This window comes from Gymnodraco acuticeps, unplaced genomic scaffold (assembly GCF_902827175.1).
Source record: "Gymnodraco acuticeps unplaced genomic scaffold, fGymAcu1.1, whole genome shotgun sequence".
NCBI lineage: Eukaryota > Metazoa > Chordata > Actinopteri > Perciformes > Bathydraconidae > Gymnodraco > Gymnodraco acuticeps.
Genome location: NW_022990764.1, coordinates 1,177,682 through 1,201,807, shown reverse-complemented (window position 1 = coordinate 1,201,807; position 24,126 = coordinate 1,177,682). Strand labels below are relative to the sequence as shown.

Below are 24,126 nucleotides of genomic sequence, written 5' to 3'. Positions count from 1 at the left end.
AATACCTCCCCAACCTGTCAGACATGCGTCCGTGGTGACCACTTTCCGTGAAAGGACAGCACCCATAGGCACACCTCGTACTAGAAAAGTCGGGTGCAGCCAGTGGCGCAGTGCCATTACGCATTTCACAGTAACCATCACTCTAGGTTTAGTTTTAGGGCGGCCACCCAGCGCTGAAACTCCCTCATGTGTAAGCATCCCAGTCGTACGACCAGGATGGCTGACGCCATGAGCCCCAGCAATCGCAGGCATGATCTGAAGAGAACATGTTTGCGCAGCTGGAAAAGAGCGAGACAAGCTCTGAAAGCTTTCACTCTTTCCGCTGACAAGCGAGCTGAAAAGGGCACCGAGTTCAGGTGTAAACCCAGGAAGAGTATAGTCTGCGCGGGGCACAACATGCTCTTCTCTGTGTTTATTATGAAACCCAGGTTGAGCAGGTGCTTTACGAGGACATTTGTCTGCGTAACAGCTTCCTGCTCCGACTGTGCGAGAAGCAGCCAGTCGTCCAGGTAGGTCGCCAGGCGAATACCCTGTTGTCTTAACGGGGCTATCGCGGCTTCCGTACATCGTACAAACACCCTTGGACTGAGAGACAGACCGAAGGGGAGTACTCTGTATTCATAACAGATCCCCTGAAATGCGAATCTCAGATATTTCCTGTGTGGGTAATATACTGGGATGTGAAAATACGCATCTTTCAGGTCGACTGATGTAAACCAGTCGTCTTGTCGCACGAGCCGCAGCAGAGATGTGTGAGTGAGCATTCTGAACTTATATCTTTTTAGATATTTGTTCAGAGCCCTCAAATCAAGTATTGGCCGAATTCCGTTCCCTCCCCGTTTGGGAACGAGGAAGTACTTGGAATAGAAGCCGCCCTGACTCTGCTCGGCGGGTACAATAGATATAGCTCTCTTTTCTAGGAGTGAGAGAATCTCTCTCTCCAGAATATGGGCTGACTCTCCTCGGGCCTGCGAATGCAGAATGCCCGAGAAGCGAGGGGGAGTGACAGTGAATTGGAGTCTGTAGCCCCGTGTTACTGTCTTGAAAACCCAAGCAGATGATGTGAGCATCTTCCACTGCATGCTCCTTAGAGCCAGTGGAGATGTCACATCTCTTCCCCTCTGAGTCTCTATTTGTTGTGTTATGGGGCCCTCTAGTGTCTGAACACAGTGGTGCCCCTTTTCGACAATCCCCACCGACACTGCGCATGCGCATGACGGTGGTGCCTTCACAACCCCAGCCGGCACTGCGCATGTGCGTGACGGTGGTGCCTTTAAAGCCCCAGCCGGCACTGCGCATGCGCGTGGCGGTGGTGCCTTCACAGACCCACCTGTAATCCGCCTTTTGAGAGATGCCGTAGCTGCTCTCAGAAGGGGAACAGTTGACGGGCTGTTTATTGGTTTTATTGTTTTTCTTTTCATTTTTTTGAGCTGCGCCCTCGGCCTGAAGCCTGGATGTGTCAGCGGCAAATGTTTTATGACAGAAAAATCAACAAATGTGTGACATGTGTTTGTGCGGACTTGAGGATGGTGTTGAGGCATCTCTCGAGGCGGCGGGAACACATTTAGAGCTGGGGAACCGTGGACTTCCAGCTCTGTCACAGAGGGGAGAAGGAGGGGCTGTCACGCCGCTCGCTTCTTCTTCCTCGACGCTGGCCGAAATTCTGGGTTGGCTGCGCCTGAGCTGCAGCCGGAACCGGAGATTTTCTAGGCCAGCTCGCCCTCGTCTCCAGCCTGGGCTGGGGACTCGGGGCGGGCTGCGACCTCTGCGTCTTCGGTGTTTTAAACTGAGCCGGGTTCGAGGCAGCTTGGGCGAAGGACTGCTGCTGCGAAGGCAGCGGCTGGACCCTTCGAGGGAGGCAGAGGTGAAGTGCCTCGTCCTCCTTCTTTTTCGACTCACACCTCCTTTGCATGGAGGCGAGAGCGGAGCCGAAAATTCCCTCGGGAACGATGGGCATATCCAGCACATCCTCCTTTTCCCGGTCTGGGAGGTTGGTGAGGTTGAGCCATCTCGCTCTTTCCTGCACCACCATGATCCCCATTGCCTTGCCCGTGGCCTGGACGGCGCAGCGTTGGACACGGAGACAAATGTCCGTGACCGCTGCCATCTCGTCCAGAGTGGCTTCCCCCGGGTTACCCGACAGGTCCTCGCAGAGCTCCGCTTGGTAAGCGGTTAGCAGCGAGGACACATTCAGGGCCCTGGCGGACAAAGCTGCGGCTTTGTAGGACCGTTCAGTCATTGTGGACTGAAATCGGTCCGACTTTGCTGGCAGCGTGGGGTTCCTGCTTGGTGACGGACCCATCCTCGGTAGGCCCGGAGGTGGGCCGCTACCAGCGGTTCCATGGGCGGTATGCGGAGCAGGCCGAGCTTCTCCATTCCGTCACAGTCTAGGGAGGAGGCACCCTGGATTGGGACCTTGTTGCTGAAGGGCCGGTCTCTCCACGAGACCGACACCTCATCCAACATCTCCGGGAAGACCGGAAGGAGTTGCCTCTTCGTCCGCGCTGCTTGGGGAAAATGTTTCCCTTCGTAGCGGGACCTGGAGGTCTCCTTGGCCATTTCAGGCCACGGGATGTCGAATCTGGCCGCGGCGCGTTTACACATGGCCTGCAGGTCCATGCTCAGACAGGGCGAAGCTGGTGTGCTATCGCCCGGGAGAGCAGCCTGAGCCGATGACATGAAGATGTCCTCTTCATGTTCATCCGACTCGGACAGGAGGAACACCGAGGCGTCCTCTTCGTCCTCATCGTAGTCCAGCTCGAGGACATCCTCCGCGGGTGAGACCATGATGAGGTCTAACCGGGAGCCCCAGCTCGGTAAAGCGTGGAGTCCCGTTCCCGCGTGTCTTGCCGTCACCGGGTCCCGGCCTGCCAGGGCGCGGGATTCCGGTTCTGCAGCCATCGCAGATAATGAGCCCCAGACCGACACGGAGAGGGGTTCACTCTCTGCGACGGACGCCCCCGCGTCTTGACTTCCGGCCGGCAGGTCAGTGGACATGGGGGGGGTCCTGCTCCGACAGGCTAGCTTGGCGTTCTAGCCGTCGGCGGAGGCTCTTCACGGTGAAGCGGACACAATGTCCGCACGAGCCGGGGTTGTCGATAGCGCCTCGGGCGTGTTCCAGCCCGAGGCAGGACGAGCAGACCTGGTGTGTGTCTGTGCCCGAGATCTTCAACCCGCAGCCGCAGAGTCGAGCCACCGAGTCCCTGACTCCTCTGGTGTGAGGGAGAGAGGCGTCCATCTTGTTCGCCTCGTGGCGTGGAGAGGATCCGCTCTCAACAGGTAAGTTGGGAGAAAAAAGGTGTTACCACCCTGTCCTTAATCCGAAGAAAAGGACGGTGTGGGTCTTTTATTCCCGGAGAATACTGACTGGTGTGACAGTATGCTCCTTTAATTCTTTCCTCCTCCGTGGGGAAGAGAAAAGAAAAAGCTTCCTCGCTACCGTGGTGTCGATAGTGAAAAAATCAGACCTACCTTACTTTCCGGGGAAAGAGAACGGCGAGGTCGATTTTAATACTAACTGGCGTTAGTATTACCGTCTTCTTGCGAAGCAGAAGGAGTAGCCGGCGAGCGCCCGTCGACCGAAATGGTTATATTTGGGTTCAGTCTGTGGACCGTTAAGCTTGTCCGGCTACTATAGAGATGTGCTCTGAAGCGAGAAGAGGTGTTTGAATGACGCATGCGTCGTGGCGCAAGCTACTTTAGGGGGTGAATTCCCTGACGCTGACGTCAAGATCACCAGCCAATCAGGATTGGCGTAATGAGATTGATGCTTCTGTTTGCTCCGCGATGAGGCGCATCCCATAGTGAGACATCGAACGGAGTGTTATGAATGAGAACTAGTAGAGTGTAGATTACCAACCTCGCTCGCTGGCGTCGTCCACAAGCACGATCTCCGCCAACAGCTGTCTGGGCGAGCGGTTGATGACACTGTGAACCGTCCGCAGCAGGGTGCTCCACGCCTCGTTGTGAAACACGATGACAATGCTGGTGTTCGGCAGGTCGTCTGGGTACAGCTTCGTCTTACAGCTGAGGAAGCAACAGAAAGAAAAGTAAATCAGTTTAAGTGAACATGTTGAGAATTTTACATCACTGAAATCATTTCCTGTAGTATGCTGCCTAGAGTGCCACATTTCAAGACCCTGTAGAGTTTTAGGCAATGATATATTTTGTATTTTTTAGTATTTTCTTTATATATGTAAATAAACTATAACCAGCTGGTTTGAAGGGGGATGCGACACCCCTTGTTATCAAAATGACCAAAATGCATTTCTCTTGTTAACCTGCCCTCTGCCTCACCATGTAGCAGAGAGAGTGCAGGATGAGAGGGGCTGTTTAGTTTAATATTTTTAGTTTAGTCAGTCCCATCTCATTGATCCTATATCTGACTGAGGTTTTTGTAAGTTAGAATACTGTGGCTCTGAAACAACTTACTGTGCTGTGTATCGATAAATCCATGGAGCTGTCTGTGGTGCTGAAGTAGTAGAGGGATTTGGAATCACTAAACCTAAAATATACCCGTTCTGAATTTGGTAGTCTAAGACAACACTGCTGTTTCCAAACTGCTGTCACAGTGGTTCTTTATACCCGCAGCTCTGTATTCTATGAAAAGTGAGTGAGAATCTGAAGGTTTCCTGCCCTATCCAATGCTGCCATCAGTGCAAAAATCTTGTCATAGGAGATTCACTGACAAATATCTCTAAGCAGTAGAAAAAGTAAAACCTGTGTTGACAGCAATGTCAGCAGATCCTCATCTTGATGGGTTGTCTGTCATAGCTTTAGAGTGAAATTGTTTTGAACTTGGGACGACACAGAAGTGGATGATGTTGAATAAAGAAGTACAGAAGTGGAAAAAGTGGACTGCCAGGACAGGAGGAGGGTAGGGGGAGGTGACGCAGGGTGAAAGAAGCCATCGGAGCAGACAACATTTCTAGCTCAGTCCTGTCGAATCAAAGTGACAGCGTACGCCGTAGACTGACACAACTAGGCCAGGAGGGTGCCTTCAAGGCATAGTGTTATCGCCGTTCAGACGCAACGACTGCCAACTCTGCATGACTCCGGATCATTTTCCCCACACACCTGGAGACATTTTGCAAAGCTAAGCTGAGTTCTGTAAGAAACCTGCTGTGAAATGTATACTGAGTGAAGGATGGAGCCATAATGGACAGAAACAAAAGTGTTGCAATAAGCTGAGTGTTCACCTTTTCTCAGTAAATGAGGTCTTCTTTTGCTAGATGCAAGCAATCTCCACTCCATCTTATAATTTGTGTTTTCTTGGTTAGACAAGAATTGCATTAAAAACTGTGGAACTGTGAGAAAAAATAAAATGTTGTGGCTTGCTTTTCATGGTGTTTCTAACTGGCAGAACCTTTTGCATTCAATTAATGAAAGTGCTGAGGAGAACTGGTGTTCACTTGGAATATTTGAACATGAATCACTCGGATAATGTTTCTACGAGAGGTGAATGACGCTGCATATCATCAGCCTGAGATTAATGGGCTCATGTTTCAAACAAATTACTCCTTGGATTTTCATTAAGTGCTCAAGTGGATCTTGAGTGACAGTAAACAGTCCAATTCAAATGTCAGACATAATGGTCAAACCTGAGGGATCTGATGGACTCTGCATTGAAACAGTGCCCATAATTAGAGATGCCTATCCACATTAGATAGAGTTATTAACACCAATAACATCTCATAAAAAAACAGTTTAAGTTGAATTATTTAATCATTAGAATAACATTGTTTTGATAGTTTAGAGCATTTTATCTGCATCACTTGAGAGACTCTTGATCAGAGACAGATCCCTGCACTTCTGAATACTGAAGACTGAACAATTTCCATTTAACCTGGAATACAACTCTACCCACATTAAAGACTAAAATCCAAAGAAATAAGCAGAAAGCATCAGTCAGAAACTACTGTGCCTTGCAATGGGTAACAAAGGAACAATGATTGCAGGAAGCGAAGAAGCAGGTTGAGGGTTGTGTATTGCTGTTCTGTGGATATGTGGATATGTGTGTGTGTGTGTGTGTGTGTGTGTGTGTGTGTGTGTGTGTGTGTGTGTGTGTGTGTGTGTGTGTGTGTGTGTGTGTGTGTGTGTGTGTGTGTTTTAAAGTGTCATTAGTTGTGTTTGCAAAATAGATCTGGAAGACTAGCTTACGCACCCGTCCAGCCTCACGTCAGGCAGACTCCTGTTGAGTGCGATCATGTCGCTGGCCATCAGGTTGAACTGGTTAATCTTAAAGAGCTCCTTCATTTTCTCCTGGTCGTTCTTGGGAATGTTTACTGCCTTGCCCATTTCGCCTGGGCCCTCGTGGCTCCGAGATATCGCCGCTGTAACAAAGCAGAAGCACAGCAAAAGAATATCTGATGAGAAACCAAACACATTTTTCTTTTACATTACATTGCATTTAGCTGACGCTTTTATCCAAAGCGACTTACAATAAGTGCGTTCGACCAGCAAAATACAAACTTGAAGAAAACAGAATCATATAAGTACATCAGGTTTCATAGAGCAAAAACATTTCAAGTGCTACTCAACTGGCTTTAGGTAAGCCAGCCCTTTATTAGTATATAAGTGCTTTGTTAATAGTTCTATCGCTCGAAGTGAAGTCGAAAGAGATGAGTTTTCAGTCTGCGCCGGAAGGTGTGTAAGCTATCTACTGTCCTGATGTCAATGGGGAGCTCATTCCACCATTTTGGAGCCAGGATAGCAAACCCACGTGTTTTTGCTGATGGGAACTTGGGTCCCCTTCGCAGCGAGGGTGCAGCGAGGGTGCAGCGAGGGTGCAGCGAGCCGTTTGGTTGATGCAGAGCGGAGTGCACGTGCTGTGGTGTACGGTTTAACCATGTCCTGGATGTAGGAAGGGCCAGATCCATTCGCAGCATGGTACGCAAATACCATTGTCTTGAAGTGGATTCTAGCAGTTACCGGAAGCCAGTGGAGGGAGCGGAGTTCTCAATAAGGAAGGTGAGGAGTTAATATCAAACAGCATTTGTATTAAATCACTTTGTCCTGTATATACAGTCCATCTTTGATAAGGAAACAATCTGAGAAGAACCAATATGTTGTGAAAGCCCACTTTATTACAAAGGCTCCACATCTCCTGTGTAAATGGGGCTCTGAGTAATAAGTACTGACTGACCTCCGTGACCACAGGCTGTTGGCAGAGCGCCCTGTTCAGACCAGTGGAGAGAAAAGTTGTTGTGGTTTTTTCAAGAACTTGTGTTTGGCAGTATTCGACTAAAGACATTTTTAGTCAACCAACACTCGAAATGATTTTGTCTGCAAATCCAGTAATAATAATAATAATAAATTATATTTATATAGCGCCTTTCAAGGGACCCAAGGTCGCTGTACATGGTGGACAAACAAAACAAACAGACAATCAAAGGGCAAACAAAAAATAAAGGAAGCCGGGGGACCAGGAACGGGCTAGGGCCCGAAGGCCAGGGTGAACAGGTGTGTTTTTAATGATGATTTGAAGATGTCCAGGGAGGCAGCATTACGGATCTCGGCAGGAAGTGCATTCCAGAGAGTGGGGGCCGCAACACTGAACGCCCTGTCACCAACAGTTCGGAGGCGAGAGCGGGAGATGGAGAGTAGGCCCGTGTCTGAGGACCGCAGACCCCGAGAAGGGGTGTAGGGATGGAGGAGGTCCGATAAGTACTGGGGGGCGAGGGTATGGAGGGACTTGTACGTGAGGAGGAGTGTTTTGTAATGAATCCGGGACTTGACCAGCAGCCAGTGTAGGTGGATGAGGGTGGGGGTGATATGTTGCCATGGGTTGGTGCAGGTGAGAAGCCTGGCGGCAGAGTTCTGGACGTATTGGAGCCTGTCCAGGGTTTTGCTGGGAACCCCGGACAGGACTCCATTGCAGTAGTCCAGACGGGATGTGATGAAGGCGTGTACAAGTGTTTCTGCCACAGAGTCAGAGAGTGAAGGCCGGAGTCTGGCAATGTTTTTGAGATAGTAGATGGCGGATTTGATAACAGATTTGATGTGCGCCTGGAAAGAGAGGGTGGTGTCCAGGATGAATCCCAGGTTGCGGACTTCAGTGGACGGGGAGATGGAGCAGCCGTCAATGGAGAGAAGCAGCTCTCCAACCTTCTGGAGCTGCGCCTTGGGAGCCACAATCATGAGCTCTGTTTTATTGCTGTTGATTTTGAGCAGGTTAGATGACATCCAGTTTTTTATGTCCTGTAGGCAGTTGACAAGGGATTGAGGGGGGAGCTGAGTGGACGGTTTGGTGCAGAGATAGAGCTGTGTGTCATCAGCATAAGAGTGAAAGCTGAGACCATGTTGGTGGATGATTTTACCAAGTGGGAGCATGTAGATGGTGAATAGGAGGGGTCCAAGCACAGAGCCTTAAGGTACACCTTGGTTGACTGGTGCCGGAGGGGAGCTGCAGTCACTGCAGTAGTTGCATAAATCGACAGATCTATCCAACTAAACTTCTCAAAAAATAATTGTTCGTCTCATTTTCGAGGCAGAAAGATTGTAAGACATAAAGTATGTAAATGTTGCAATTCTGTATGTTTGTTCTTATGATGTCCAAATAAAAAAAAGTAAAAACAATTGTTCAAAGCACAACATAAAATATTAGTTAACCAAGACCAAAACAAAAAAACATTCATAAACTCAAACAAGGAAGATTGCAAAAGTTGAATCAATAGATTATAAATATAGTGGTGTTTTTGACTACAAATGAAGATTTAATAAATAACATGAGTAGGAGAATTATCAACATCTGCTGGGAAAAAAACAAGTCTCTAATCTTGCCTACCTAAATTGGTCCATGAAAAAAGGGAATGACCTTCAGATACATTCTGAGAAATCCCTTTTATATTGAAAGAATTGGGCATGGTTTATTATCGGTCTCTTTAGGCTCGGGCGAGTGCAGCAAAGCCTGCTAGCTCTATCTCTGTACACTTTGTACATTGTAATTTTCTATACTGGTAAAAAGACAGAGCATAGAGTTTATTTCCTAGATCAATGTGCGTGTACCAAACCCATGTGTTCATTCATGTGCTGCAGCATGTACTGTCAATCAATCAATCAATCAATCAATCAATGTTTATTTATATAGCCCAATATCACAAATGTTACATTTGTCTCAGTGGACTTTACAGTTTGTACAAAATATCAGTATGACAATACGACACCCTCCGTCCTTAGACCCTCACATCGTACAAGGAAAAACTTCCGAAGAAAACCCACAGTTTAAAGGGAAAAATGGGAGAAACCTCAGGGAGAGCAACAGAGGAGGGATCCCTCTCCCAGGACGGACAGACGTGCAATAGATGCCGTGTGTAAATTGAAAAGATAATACATTTGCAACATAGGTAGTCCAAATGTTTGGAAATGCATGTGTGTATAATAGGAAGATGAATCCACGAGGATATCCATCCAGGACCTATGATCCAGGACCACAGCCACGACTCAAGATCCAGGGCTCGCGATCCAGGACAGAGGAGCGCAGGATCATCCATGACTCCGGATCCCGGCGTATATAGACACCAAAAAGAAATACATTTGGGGAAGCTGGGTTAATCGGAACATGAGAGTACACAGGTATAGACAGAGAGAAGGAAGAAGTAAGATGTCCCCCGACAAACTAAGCCTATATCAGCAAAACTAGGGGCTGAATCTAATCAGCCCTAACTATAAGCTTTATCAAAAAGGAAGGTCTTAAGCGCACTCTTAAAAACGGATAGGGTGCCTGCCGCCCGAACACAAACTGGAAGCTGATTCCACAAATATGGAGCTTGATAAGAAAAGGCTCTGGCTCCCATTGTACTTTTAGAGACTCTAGGAACAACCAACAACCCTGCATTCTTGGAACGCAATGCCCTAGTAGGACAGTAGGGTATAATGAGTTCTTTAAGGTAAGATGGCGCCTACCCATTAAGGGCTTTGTAGGCGAGAAGAAGAATTTTAAATTCTATCCTGTGTTCTATAGGGAGCCAGTGTAAGGCAGCCAGAACAGGAGTAATGTGGTCCCTTTTCCTAACTCTGGTTAGTACACGAGCTGCAGCATTTTGAATCAGCTGAAGCGACTTGACTGACTTCTTGGTACACCCTGATAATAAAGAGTTACAATAATCCAGCCTTGAAGTAACAAATGCATGGACTAGTTTCTCTGCATCGTTTTGAGGCAAGATATGCCTGATTTTTGCAATGTTACGTAGATGGAAGTAGGCGGTCCTTGAAATTGATTTTATGTGGGCGTTAAAGGATAAACCCTGATCAAATATAACACCAAGATTCCTTACAGTCTCACTGGAGGCCAAATTAATGCCATCCATAGTTAGTATATCCTTAGATAATTTGTTTCGTAGATTCTTCGGGCCAAGTACAATAACTTCAGTTTTGGTCGTGTTTAACATCAAAAAGTTTAAGGTCATCCACGTTTTTTAAGTCCTTAAGGCAGTCTTGAATTTTATTTAGATGATTAATTTCATCAGGCTTGATTGATAAATATAGTTGAGTATCATCCGCATAACAATGAAAATGTACAGAATTATTCCTTATAATATTGCCTAACGGAAGCATATATAATGTGAACAAAATAGGTCCGAGCACTGAGCCCTGTGGCACTCCATGGCTAACTTTTGTTTGCGTGGAAGATTCATCATTGACACGTACAAACTGAGAGCGTTCAGATAGATAGGACCTAAACCAGCCTAAAGCAGTTCCCTGTATGCCAACTAAGTGCTCTAGTCTTTGCAATAAGATATCATGGTCGATAGTATCAAATGCAGCACTAAGATCGAGCAAAACAAGATTAGAGACAAGTCCCTTGTCAAAGGCTATTAGAATGTCATTTGTGACTTTAACCAGAGCTGTCTCTGTGCTATGATGTGTTCTAAAGCCAGACTGAAAATCTTCAAATAAATCATTGTTTTTTAAGTAATCACACAACTGTTTTGCGACCGCTTTCTCAAGAATTTTTGAGAGGAACAGAAGATTGGAAATAGGTCTATAATTGGCTAAAACCTCTGGATCGAGGTTGTGCTTTTTAAGAAGCGGTTTTATCACTGCTACTTTGAATGATTGTGGAACATAGCCTGATAATAAAGACATATTCATAATATTTAATAAAGAAGTGCTAATTAATGGAAAAACTTCCTTCAACAGCTTAGTTGGAATTGGGTCTAACATACACGTTGATGGTTTAGAAGAGAGAATCATTGAATTATAGGATGAGCACATAATATGAACATCGTATTCCTTTCAATAACACTTACAATAGAAAACATGATGCCATTCTCACCTGTATTGTTAGGCTTTCTCGCACATCGATTGTGTGAAAAATGTGTAATAGAAATGTATGCTTAATCTCTTTTCTGGTATATTGTGCAGTCTAGCAGTAATATTAGATTTAATGTAATCTGTAAAAAGAGATTATACATTTCCAGATCTAGATTAACATATTTATTAGTCGACTTGCTACAGTGTATGCAAGATGATCATGCCTGAAAAACCTCAGCATTGCTGTGGTTTGCTGCTGCTCAGAGCCAGCTCCCATCACCAAGGTAAAAAGCCTCGCACGGATTTATGACTGTGCTCTCTTTAATAATCTCTTAGAGCTGAAGCAATGATTTCCATGGTCCCAGGTTAAGAGGATTCCCTAAGACCTCTCGTGGAGACGGCCGGATTGTAAACCCTCTTCTGATCCTGCTCTTTTGTTTATGGTGCTGCCGACACTCTCCGTTTGGAAACGGGCTTAAATCTGATGGACACAGTTCGAACTCTGAGCTGGATGATTGAACAAAGTGTCCATCAAACACATGCTCGGCCTCTCCAATCCATCAGGCTATAGCTACAGATACACACAACATGTGAATGTTAAAGATGTACTCTAAATCTTACAAGCAAAATCATCCCCTTTACAATTATTGCTTTCACCACAAATCCTAATTCGAAGTGTTATTTTGTGAATTTGTAGAAGACAGTACTTGTGCCTTAAAATTACAGAGGCAAACGATTTCCACAATGGCTTCATATCTGGTGTACAAATGAACTTCATGACTAAGACATGTCGGAAAACATTCTATTTTAACCTACTGATAAAACCAAATGTGATACACGTAACAGTCAAATGTAATATGTTTGCCATTTATGCTGCTCACTGACAACATATTAACGCTGCATGAGGCAACACATTCTTTTTCTTGTAAAAGCTTATAATGATACTTATTTTTACCAGTGTTCTGTACTTATTTCGTTTTTTCACACATTGATGCATCTTTGTAAAATGTTAGTCTAATTATTTCATTTTTTCCCTATCATCTGCCATGTCCCTTTGCTGTTGTAACACTGTAAATGACCCTGCTGTGGGACAAAATAAAGAATATCTGTTTATGACTCTAATTATTAAATCCCGTCTGAAATAACAGAGTAGCTTAGCTCACTCATTATGACTGTGAATGACTATTCATACCCTCAGCACTTTCTACATCTGTGAAATGATACAAACAGTAGGATGAAATATCAAGACTAAAACACATGGATCAGAGGAGCCTTGGGAAACAAACTCTCTGTGGTATTTTCAAGCCAGACACAGTATCCTCCTGACACAGCTCATTCATTATGAAAGATGACCATGAGCATCTGTGACGAAAACAGAAGCTCTTTCTGTCCTCGGGTCATTCAATCCAATTCAATGTCCCTGCCTACAGCTTTATCCCAAGCAATTACACTGAAAAGGTTCTCCTCACGCTCACAGGTAATGAGACTTCTGAGACACAATCACTCGCATTTTAGCGCAGAACAAAAATAGAGTGCTACATGACTCTCTGTTAACCTTTGCTTTATGTGATTCTTCAGATTGTTATTCTCACAAATTAGCAAAACATGTGCAACTCTAGACTCTCCGGCCAACATTAGCAAGTTACAACAAGTTAGCTTTCTCTTTAACAAGATTAATCTTGTTAAGGTGGACTCAGACCTGTCCTCTAGCGCTTTTATCGTAATTTACTTCCAACAAAAAGTAATGGTGCACAGTTTGGAGCTCCATCAAAAGCTTGATCCATTTTATTTTTCCTTCACATTTTACCTCACCTCTTCCCTCTGCTGATCTGCTCCGCTCTCTTATTTCCAGTCGAATGTGGCTAACATTACGTTATATATCAGAAAACCAGAGCAGGACAGGGACAAAATGTCAAGACCATGACCATGCTGCTCTGATGCGCACCTTCACCTTAACTGCAACTAAGACTGGGAAATATGTGAATATATCATCAATATTGTGATATTGGGTTGGATATTGTCTTCATAAACATTTATTCAACTGCTCCTTTCAATCATAAATCACAAAACTGTGACAATGTACTGTAAAAGATTACCAGTAGAAGTCTAATCAATTCTCACAGTGGCTGTAGCTGTCTGAGGGCAAATCTCAGACTGATGTGACATACGGTTAGAACTGCTAAATTGAACAATCCTGTTACAAGAGAGCACAACAAAAAAATACAGTTTTATTATTCTCAGAAGATTAAGACCATAATGAAAATCCAAACCCACCAACACCAAGACAGACCAACAAGAAAATGTAGTACGGTACAGTAGGTGATTTTTTCTAAAGCTGTGTCTATTAAAAGGGACCCTGATGTGTTTTGCATTATAGCATTTGTCGTTCTGTAGAGAGCACCAACAGCGTGAGAAAATAACAATTTGATCGGTCTCTCAGGAGTCAACCAAGTTTATGAGTGTGCAATACTAAATGAGTTACAATGTGGTGCAGAAAGAACAGAGAACTGAATATATTGATGCAGCAGACAAGAACCTGTTGTTACCTGGCAGCATCATTTCCTTTACGTTAAAAAGCAGCACGACTCCAAATGATTTTACCCTAGTATGTCAAGCAAACGTAAAACCTTACATAAACATGAAGAGTAGGAGCAACTGGCCATAAAGTTCCTTATAATCAAACTGAAAAACTCTGACGTTAGGTAAGGGGTGACTGCGCTAATAAGGAATTGAATGCATGCATTCCTTAAAAGGGTCATTATCAACCTGGCAATGACCAGGGCCAGATCATTCACTACCCAAGCATTGATGTTATGGTAATTAGTGTTACCTAACAAAAACACTTAAGTTATAATCAATTTGGGATAAATTGATTCCAATCTCCTCTTGCACTTTTCTTGCATTTTATGTATTTGTACTGCTATGTTGGTAATTTTCATTTTCTTAATGTTTTATGTGAGGGACTGCGGATGTAAAGTAGCTCAAAGCTAAATCTGGCAATTACACTTGGCACACATTTCATGTTTTAAGTGTTCATTAATGTGCAATGTCCCTGCCAAATAAACGAATAAATAAAAATAAATAAAAGTAAATCGAGATGTATTGTCGTCAGTTCTGGGCTGAACAGGATTAAACTAGTAAACAACACATGGAATATTAAAGAAACCAGTGACACTCAGTTCATGTGTTAAGCAAATCATCAAATGGAAGCCGTTTGAAAGTAACACCAATGTACTTTGGACTTTGTTATGGTAATGTAATAAGTCTCAGTAGCTGGCAGTTCACCTCATTCTAACCCTACAAGCAGCTTAGCAAACCTCTGAGCAACCTGCTTATGGCAGGGCATGTGAGGAAATGAACTCCTTAATAGGTAAGGTGGTTTAGTTTGATCATGGAGATCACTTCAAGGTTACAGAGCATACAGGAAAACAAACTAGATTTTTAGATAATCCTGCATTTATGGAATAAATGAATCTCTCCAGCTTATATCTACAAGATTGTTTGATGCCAAACCATATTTATATTCTTAAAAGATCAAAAAAGCAGAAAAAATAAATTAGTTTAAAAAAATGTAACTAATCAGTTAGTTTGTTGTTAGTTATTTTGTTTTTTTTGTCCCCACTCTAATAAACTGGAGTTACACAAATTCACCCAAGTTACAAACTATCCTAATTTCGTGGCCTAATCTTAAAGTAGGTTGTAAATGCAGATGCTGCCTCAAAAGCTAAATATTGTTTCTGAGGAATCTTACAATTTCAACAAACCCTGAATATTTCATAATCTATCTCCAAGTGTCTGCACTGTGAATGGAAGGTGTAGCAGGATATTTGTGGACTCACCTCGCAGGGCCGGGAGCAGCGAGCGGTCTTTCCTGTCATCACATTTGTTACACTCGCTGAAATAGAGCAGCAAGAACACATCCACCAGCACCCACACTAGAGAGGTGGTCAGCACCACCTTACAGTAGAGAAACCGTCGCATAACCTCCCCGGGACGTCAACCAGGACAGCCGAACAAGGGTCGCAGCGAGCACTCAGGAGCACTAGGACTGCTGACGGAGCGTTTGAACTCTGGAGACGGGGTGTGGAAACAGGGAGGAGACGGAGCAGGTCTGACCGAGAGGCGTCATCCTGCAGAAGGGAGCAAACATTCAATCAGAAGCTGTTCTCCTAAATCCAATGACGACAGGAATCATGATCATAATTTGAGTCTCCTGGCTATGATTCTGGATGTACATCATGACGCTCTAAAACAATCAACGCAGGCAGAAACAGGAAGTCAGCAAAATCTATGAGCGACCACATTTAAAGTGGATCAATATTCGTCTCTTGAAAAAGTGATTAGTAATCACTTCCTCTCAGACTTCACATTAATGCAATTCATAGGTATACACCAGGGCTTCTCAAACTCCGGACCAAGGTCCGGATCCGGACCGAACTGCAAATCAATCCGGACCGAACCCTGTGTTATAAAAAATAATAAAAAAATAATAATAATAATAATTTAAAAAAAAAAAAGATTCTGATGTAAATTAAAGTGGACCTATTATGCTATATTGGAAAAAATATATTGTAGGGCCATACCTATACAAATATAGGTCTGTGAAGTTTTTTGCTTAAAATACCAAACAGTTCACCCATTTTAGCCATGTCTCATACTGCTCATACCCCTCTTGTGCAGCCCTGTTAGAGAAACGCGGATTTTGGGTCCTTAGCTTGAAAAAAAAAGAGGAGGCGGAGCTAATGCCTGATCAGAATTCTACCGGAGATAAAGTTAAATTATGTTGTAATAAAACGCCATCCTGTTCTTATCCACATCAAGGATTATTTCTGAAATAGTATGAATCTCAAATGCTTTTTCTCTCGCGGGTTTATCACAAGGTGAGTTCCTTTTTTGATTTCCTGCTTTTTAAAACACATGTGCTCTGCAGTACAGGTTAGCTCTGAGTGATAGCGAGGCTTGCTAATGTAAACAAAGACGAGATTACGTCCAAAACACGTTCAAAACGCGTCAGGCATTGTTTCTGATAGCAATTTTCTGTGGGTCCGCTGCCGATTTGACGTCAGATTGGCAACAAATCTGTATCTGCTCGTTGTACCCCTGTTGTTAAAAGATTTGGGTAGCCTACGGAGGAAAAGAGAGCGGGTTTTATTTTCTGACGCTGCGTGAGTTCCCCGACGCACCGGGGACACATATTTATGTATAAAATACATCACAAAGTGCATTTTGCATGATAGGTCCCCTTTAATGTATATTGTCTGACGCGTTCTGAGAATGAACGTGCATATATTTACTAGTGTGCACGAGTGTCACGTGCATTTAAGTTAACCACAAGTTTACCTTGACTTTCTAATGCTTCTAATGCCATTTTTGCCGAGGTTCAAGGCATTGGCTATATAGTGCCATTTCTCCCACTAGTTCAAGCCATGATACTGTATGTATGTATGTATGTATGTATTGAATGTACATTTTGTTATTTTTATCATCATGCGTCGCTTTCCACCTTCTTCTCCAGTAGGACTCAGATGAGGGTGTTGCACTTTTCTTTTCCTTATACATGTGATGTTTTGGTGTTGTTTTGTTTCTTTCCGTTAACCGTCAAGTGGGAAATAAGTTGGTTTTTTTTGGGTGTTTCTCTTAGTATCCTAAGATACTGTTATGTTTGGCTGTGAAAAAAAAAAAAAAGTATTATTATTATTATTATGAAGGGCAGACCATCTATTTGTATTTATTTGTTTTTTTTAGAAAGGGGCAGGTCACATAAGATGTTATTCTTCTCCCTGCTCCTTTTCGCTCAATGGTAGTCATGTGTTGTGGCAATTATTGTACATTTGGTTTTGCGTACCATGAGCGGGACAAATAAAAATGAAATGAAATGTCTGTGTGTATACAGGGGCGCCGTTTATCGACAGGCAAGTGCTTGGACCAGAAGGGGGCCCCCAAATAAGGTAGATTAATCCAATCCAATCCAACTTTATTTATATAGCAATTTAAAACCTCCTGACCAAAGTACATGCATAGCGCGCCGAAACTGCTTCTTAATTTCAGTTTCGTTGCTCCGCTCCGGGGGTGTGGGGGGGACTTTACTGGCATTGATCCGGACCATTGACCTTGTATAAAATTCACAAGTGGACCTTTAACAAAAAAGTTTGAGTACCCCTGGTATACACTATCAGATGAGATTACAAAGCATTTTCCTATTTTATTTGTTTTTGTAGTTTAGTGGAATATGACATTACACAAAAACGTTAGATAGATAAGACATATCAAAACAGTATACAGTGTTTTACAGAACAAAACAAAGGGAATGAGTAAGATTTACAGTAATACAGATGTGCAGTTTAATTTACAATTTTGGGGAATAACAAATACTATTTGTATACATGTGAAGCAGGAGGACAAAAGAAAAGAGACAGAAGGATATAAAGTGAAAAGAAAAGTGTATACAGAGTAGCAGGTAGGCCTAATCTAAACTGTGTCATTAAAGCAAATACTATACCAGGTACTAAATGGAGAGTTTAAAAAATCTCATAATGGGGGGCACCGCTGGTTAAGGGATTAAGGGTTAAATTATGTTTGTCTGATCCCAGATTGGCCAGATGGGAAAGCTCCACATTGAAAACAGTTGCGCTCACTTTGTCATCAGAAAATTCTGCTTTTGCACATTCATCAAATCACTGTGTGGGCCAACTCAGTTTGTAGTGCCAGCGTAATCCCTGACATCAAGTTTCCTGCATACAAATGATCCCAGTGAGTTCCACTGCAGAGAGGTAAACTGTATTTTGTTTCTATTTTAGGAAAAAGCAAAACAGAAATAGGAATCAGCAGATAACCTGAGTTGAGGTATCAGAATCATATCAGAAGGTGAAGAGGTCGGATCAATGCATCATAGTTGTAACCAAGATGTAAAAGGGCATTTTACAGTTGAAAGTGTACGCAGTGGAATCCCCGTTTAAATATCTCACACACTATGTTTGGCATGTACTGCAATTTATGTCCATTATTGCTCCACAACACCAGTTCCTACATATGTGCTCAAATAGAATCATATTGGGTAATGTACTGGCCCAGAATATTTACCAGTAAAGCTCAAACACACACCTACTTGATAATAATATTGATTATAATAATGCCAACTTTATTTTGTAAAGGTTTGCACTCCAGAAGAGCAGCTATGAGTGGGGTCCACCCAAGGTTTCATTTCTCCTTTTTTTTCCTTTCATAGATTTATTTCATAGTTACTGTTTGCCTTTATTTTAAAAAGGGGGTTAATGGGTGTCATTGCCTCTGGTCATTTTCACGAGGGGTGATGGTCCATTGGAGTACACACCCAACTGCCCATATTAGACTGACCCCCAAGCCCTCCACATTTTCCATGTGAAAGGATGAGTGAATGCTCATTTCCCCCTTTGCCGACTTCTCCCACTTCATCAGTAGAGCTGCTCGGACCATCTGGGAAGCTTTCACACCAGATGCAATTTGTGGAGTCTAGATATCTCATTGGTGTGGAATGTATGCCTCACAATATTTCTGATGAAAAACAACACCATTTTCTGTCAAACAGGATTTGTACTTGAATGAAATGATAGGGTTTTGTTGACTGAAATCCAAAGCTTATGAAAGTACAATCAGAATGGAAGTGGAATGAGGGGGGAGAAATGCATTCAGCCATAGAAATCAAACGCACAAGTACCCAGTAGCCTTATAGGCATTCATAACAGAACTTTAGGCTACAATATAGATCACACAGCCCCTGCACAGGCTCAAAATGTAAGATATACTTTATTGAAATAGGTTTTTGCATACGAGTGTGCACTTATTTGCAAATGCATTAATGGATAGCAACTTTTGCAGCCTTTACATATCCAACTAGTGAAAAAATGCCTGCAGCATATTTTGTGGGAATCTAATGGATTCCCTTATCTTTCTCATACAGAGTGGTAATGATTTTGCACTCAGAACGCACACATTGACCTCTCTGCTCACTGTCTAAATGTCCATCACAGGGTCCGACACCGCTGCCCTGGGCTTACTCTTTTCTCATTCAAAAACAAGGCAGGGTGCGTACGGCTGCATTAAAGATGTCAGACAGAATTCACACAACATTTAATGACTCCTAACCCGAGTAGGTGGACGCAATCCACACTTCCAGTTAATGAGTGTATTCAAGAAAGAAAACGTCTCAGTAAAACTCTGCTGAAATCCGAGTCTGTGTGTAGCATATCACCTCCTCTCACATGGTAGACAGATGATCATTGATGATTCGGTGTGATTCTGTCTGTTTGCATCTCTAACCATCTGCTTTAGTGTGTCAATGACACAGACATGTATGGGTTTGGTACCACCAACTGCGCTGCCAGCAGCTTGCTGGAGTCTCGTCCGAAGAAGTACGAGTCAATTAGTCCGACCATCTGCAAAGAGGAATATTTATTCTCTGCTTTACACCTCTAAAAACAGGTCCCTCATGTCTTGACAAGCCACTTTTCCAGTATATTCAAGGCAAGTGTTATCCACCTGGCATTAATTGCTTTGTGAAGTGACAGTTAATTGTCCCGTTAGCAACTCCTTTTGTTGTGAAATGTCTGTCGCAGGCCTATGAGCTAAATCACAGATTCCTCCTTCAATCAATAGGAGTGCTTGTACATATGCAAATGCCAGACTGTCAACTAATTGGTGTCCAAAGCAATACAACTGAACTTGACTCTGGAACCATGGCAGTAATACGTTTGAAGACAAAGCTGGAAGAAAATACATCAGCCATGACGCAAAATAGCTTTCGGCTGTGGATAATTAAGGGATGGACTTGCTCATGGGTACTTCAGAGGATGGTAGGGATTCAAACCTGCTATCACCAGCATTTTTAGTGTCCCAAGCAGAAAGTGTAGCTGAGTCAGACATCAATACTTTTTGATTGCAGTACAAACTGCACCAAGTGGCATTAAGAACTGGAAACTTGTCAAGACTTAAAATATGGCATTGACTGATCAGTCAACATATACACACACACACACACACACACACACACACACACACACACACACACACACACACACACACACACACACACACACACACACACACACACACACACACACACACACACACACACACACACACACACACACACACACACACACACACACACACACACACACACACACATGCATTAAAAAGAAACCAAAATTAATACTGATATTTTCACATATTTTAAGTACAGATAGCATGACAATACTATAAATAGTAATACTATAAATAGTATTGTTATGTTATTTGTACTAATATCAGGTATTATATTTGCATTGAGTACCATTATTGAAAAATGCAAATCTACACCCAGCACTACAAGGCACAGCCGGTGATTACAGAGCTGATCCCAATAAGCCCATTAAGGCAAATGACTGCTACCTCTATAACCTAAACAAGACAAAAAAAGATTACATTTACCACTGTGGTGGTTTAGTAGGTTTGACTAGGCTATGGGCTATACCCACACAGACTATGACCAATGACTCACGCTACGTTAGCCTATATAATGATTATTACAATCAATGTTGCATGTGACAGAAGTGAGATGGAAAAACTGCAATTTCAAATTACAAAGAACATATTCTCACTGATACAGAGCATGGTAACCTTGATTTTATTTAATGATATAGCTTAAGCACCATCAATACAAATCTACTCTGTCATGGTGTGTAAAACCACGATATTTGTGCCCTATGGGAGGTGGTGGTGATAGAGAATGATGATAGCCTACTCAGTGCTTACCTAAATTATGGATGGAGTGAACCAGTGACCTGTTCCAGGCTCGCTCTCAGGCAACGTGTTGAACGCAGACAACATGAACTAATATACACCAACACTTAATGGCCAAATTCAACTGCGTGAATGGCTCTTGCACACTGACGTCTCGAAACGGCCACTAACCACAGTCCATCTCAGTAAAGAGTAGTCCACAATGCAGTGTGATGGTTTCCATAGGCTAAAGCCTCCCGTGGTACCTGTTTGGACTCCCTGATATGATCTGTCCCTAGTTGCGCCGCAGTAAACCGGCAAACACGACCAGTCTCCATTAATCTTCCCAAGGTGTTTCAAAGCTGATGCGGTCAATGCAACGTAACGTCTTAGTTCGCACCTGTTCTCTGACTGAATAATGTAGCAGTAACAGCACAGGCGAGATGATATTCAGCACAATCTAACCTCAGCTCAGACCGACCTTCAGAAAGCCGCGTCTCTGCTCTCTGATTGGCTGAAAGCGACGTCGCTCATGAAATCCTCTCCAAGTGGACTGTCACGCAGTGGCGGTTCTAGACCAATTTGACTGGGGGGCCAGTTATTTTCTGAGGGGGGCACAATAAATGCAGGACGAAAAAGAGAACTAGACAGTATGAAGTAATTGCGCATAAGAAAACAATGCAATACAATTATTGGTATTTGTTTCAGTACACTTATTTATTTCAGATATATCTTATAGTTATTACTGTTAGCTTCAGCTTAAGTTATAGTACAATTTTTGCACTAACACCATATCATATTTATATAAAAATAAAGGCAATGAACAGTTACATCTCTACTTTACATCTACAATTACACGGATACAATAGTTTAAATCACCTTCAATTATCGTGGTAGTCTCACGAAACGTAGGTTTCAATCAGTCTTTCTTGGATGCAACAGCCTCTGATGATCCGAGATGAAAAATGTTTGTTTTTCAAGCGCTTCAGCCGGACAGTGAAAGTGAGTGCACCGCTCTAATGGGTCCTGAGTGCACCGCTCTAATGGGTCCGACTAGAATGGCGAATAACGTTAGTTCCGTCTATTCCGTCATTCAATAAATCGTGTAATAAATCATACATTTTTCATTTTGTTGCCCCCCCCCTAGAACCGCCCCTGCTGTCACGGGCATCTGGTTAATGTAGGCGCACCCAGCGACCACCGCATACAGCATCTATCACAAAATGTGTAGTTTTTCTGTATACAATTATATATTTGTTATAATGTTACGCTGATTATGTCCATTTAGATTGTGGATTGGGGGAAACCTTCAGTACAGTTATGTTTAAGTTGTTGTTTTTTGGTTTGTAAAATACCTATTGATACTATCGATTACTCAAAACTCAGTTTCAATTGATTTATAGCTTTAAGGAAATATTTAGCTTTAGGTTTAACTTTTTGTATGATTAATAACATCCATGAATCTAGTAATTAAAATAATCCTAATGTTTCTCAAGTATATTTGTATTGTCATTGATCTTAGATTAACTATTCTCACTAAAACACTAACCCAAAGGACTACAATACAAATAATGTATTGTGTTTTATCCTTTGGACAAATATTCTCCGATACAAATCATTTCATAAATGTCTTTCAGTTCTTTCTAGTGTTTTGAGCTCAATAGGACTGTCTGCAAAAAAATAAGTGAAATAAAATAAACGTAAATACAAAAACAGTATTCTGTAAAGTTATTCGCATTCAGGTTAAATCAACACCACAGTGCACGTTTAGCAAATTAAACAGTTTTTTACACTGCAGCTTTTTATGGCAGGCCTTGAGGAAATCGTGTTGAGCATTGCTGCCATCTGCTGTTTATGATGAGAGTTGAATCAGTAGTGTTCCACAGTCTATGATAACTCTGATGTCCTTTCAAAAGTAGCCTACTGTCAAAAACTGTAGATTCACCTTTTAAATAAAGCTCTAATGTATAATTGTAAACAACTATACTACTAAAGCTGAGATGTACAATGTGGTAAATTCACTGTACTAACATTCTAACATTCATAATTGCATGTATGTATGTAGATTAACATGTTCACACGAGACTCAAACAGCGACGTCAGGGATGCAGGAAGGGGGGGGGGGGGGTGCTGAGGGGGCTGCAGCAGGAGAGTTGTAACTGCAACGCCAAAAAGTTCACTGAACAAATCAATACATAGGTTTTATTTTGAGTTTTTGAGTTAGCATTTTAGTGTTAGCAGTCTATAAAAAGCTTCACTATATAAGAGAAAATTATAATGCGGTGTGCTTCTTCTGTTGCTCTGCTATAGAAAAGATGCTCATCAGTGCAGACAAGATCAGGGATGGGAGTTTGGCAGAAAGGCGAAAGGCAGGGGAAACTGGCGAAAGGCAGGGAAAACATTTAGGGAGCATGAGAAGTCCCATCAACACACAGACCGTCAACAAACTGGCAGCATTAAAACGAACACAGATGAATGCACTGCTCTCACAAGCTGTTGCTAAAGACCAAATGACTGTATTTAATATGACGTTATTATACAGGGCCGCCCCTCCCTACACACAGATCACGCAGACCCCTCACGGATGGAGACTCATTTTGCAGAGGGAGCCTCCTCTGAAGCGCAAACGCTACACCTACAGTGTGGCTCCACTAACACCACACCGCCTCACCGCACTGGACTCAAAGCATCCACTAGATGTCAGTGGATGTCTTGGTTTCTCTTTGTTCTAGAGAGAGGGATGAACACCTTGTGTCATTGCTTTGTGCAGCTGGCTAGAACATTAGTTGAACAATATTAACCCTTTCATGCATGAATTATGAAAACTTCAGTCAGGATTTTTTTACCAAGTGTTATTATTGCTCTTGGGGCATGAAAAACAAGATTTGAACTTTAGTTTTTTTTTTAATCTAGTTTTTTCAAATAGATTTGTATATGTCCACTCAGGTGGACAGTATGCGTTCAGGGTTTGAACTGAAGAGATGTACATTTTGAAAAAATGATAAATAAAGATGTGCAAATTTAAAATTACATTATAATAACATAAGTATATTGATTTACGGCCCAAAAAGATATTGCAGATGAAGTATTTTCAAGAATAACCAGGGCCAGGGGCCAATTTGAGGCCCCACGCACAGT

The 24,126-nt window shown here is 42.9% G+C and overlaps 1 protein-coding gene across 5 annotated transcripts in view; it reads right to left on the bottom strand.

Moving 5' to 3' along the window:
* Positions 1–21,452, bottom strand: part of galnt13 (UDP-N-acetyl-alpha-D-galactosamine:polypeptide N-acetylgalactosaminyltransferase 13) — a 47,101-nt gene extending 25,649 nt beyond the window's left edge. For 2 of the 5 annotated variants that reach the window (XM_034232374.1, XM_034232376.1), the window contains exons 1-4: positions 21,022–21,451; positions 15,093–15,383; positions 6,164–6,332; positions 3,860–4,026 (exon numbers count right to left, since the gene is read on the bottom strand). In XM_034232374.1, the coding sequence (XP_034088265.1) occupies positions 3,860–4,026; positions 6,164–6,332; positions 15,093–15,234 (478 nt within the window). In that variant the 5' untranslated portion in view covers positions 15,235–15,383; positions 21,022–21,451. Of the gene's footprint in view, positions 1–3,859; positions 4,027–6,163; positions 6,333–15,092; positions 15,384–21,021 lie in introns of all 5 variants that reach the window. The other 3 variants (XM_034232375.1, XM_034232377.1, XM_034232378.1) reach the window with 3 other exon arrangements.
* Between the last annotated feature and the right edge of the window lie 2,674 nt (positions 21,453–24,126).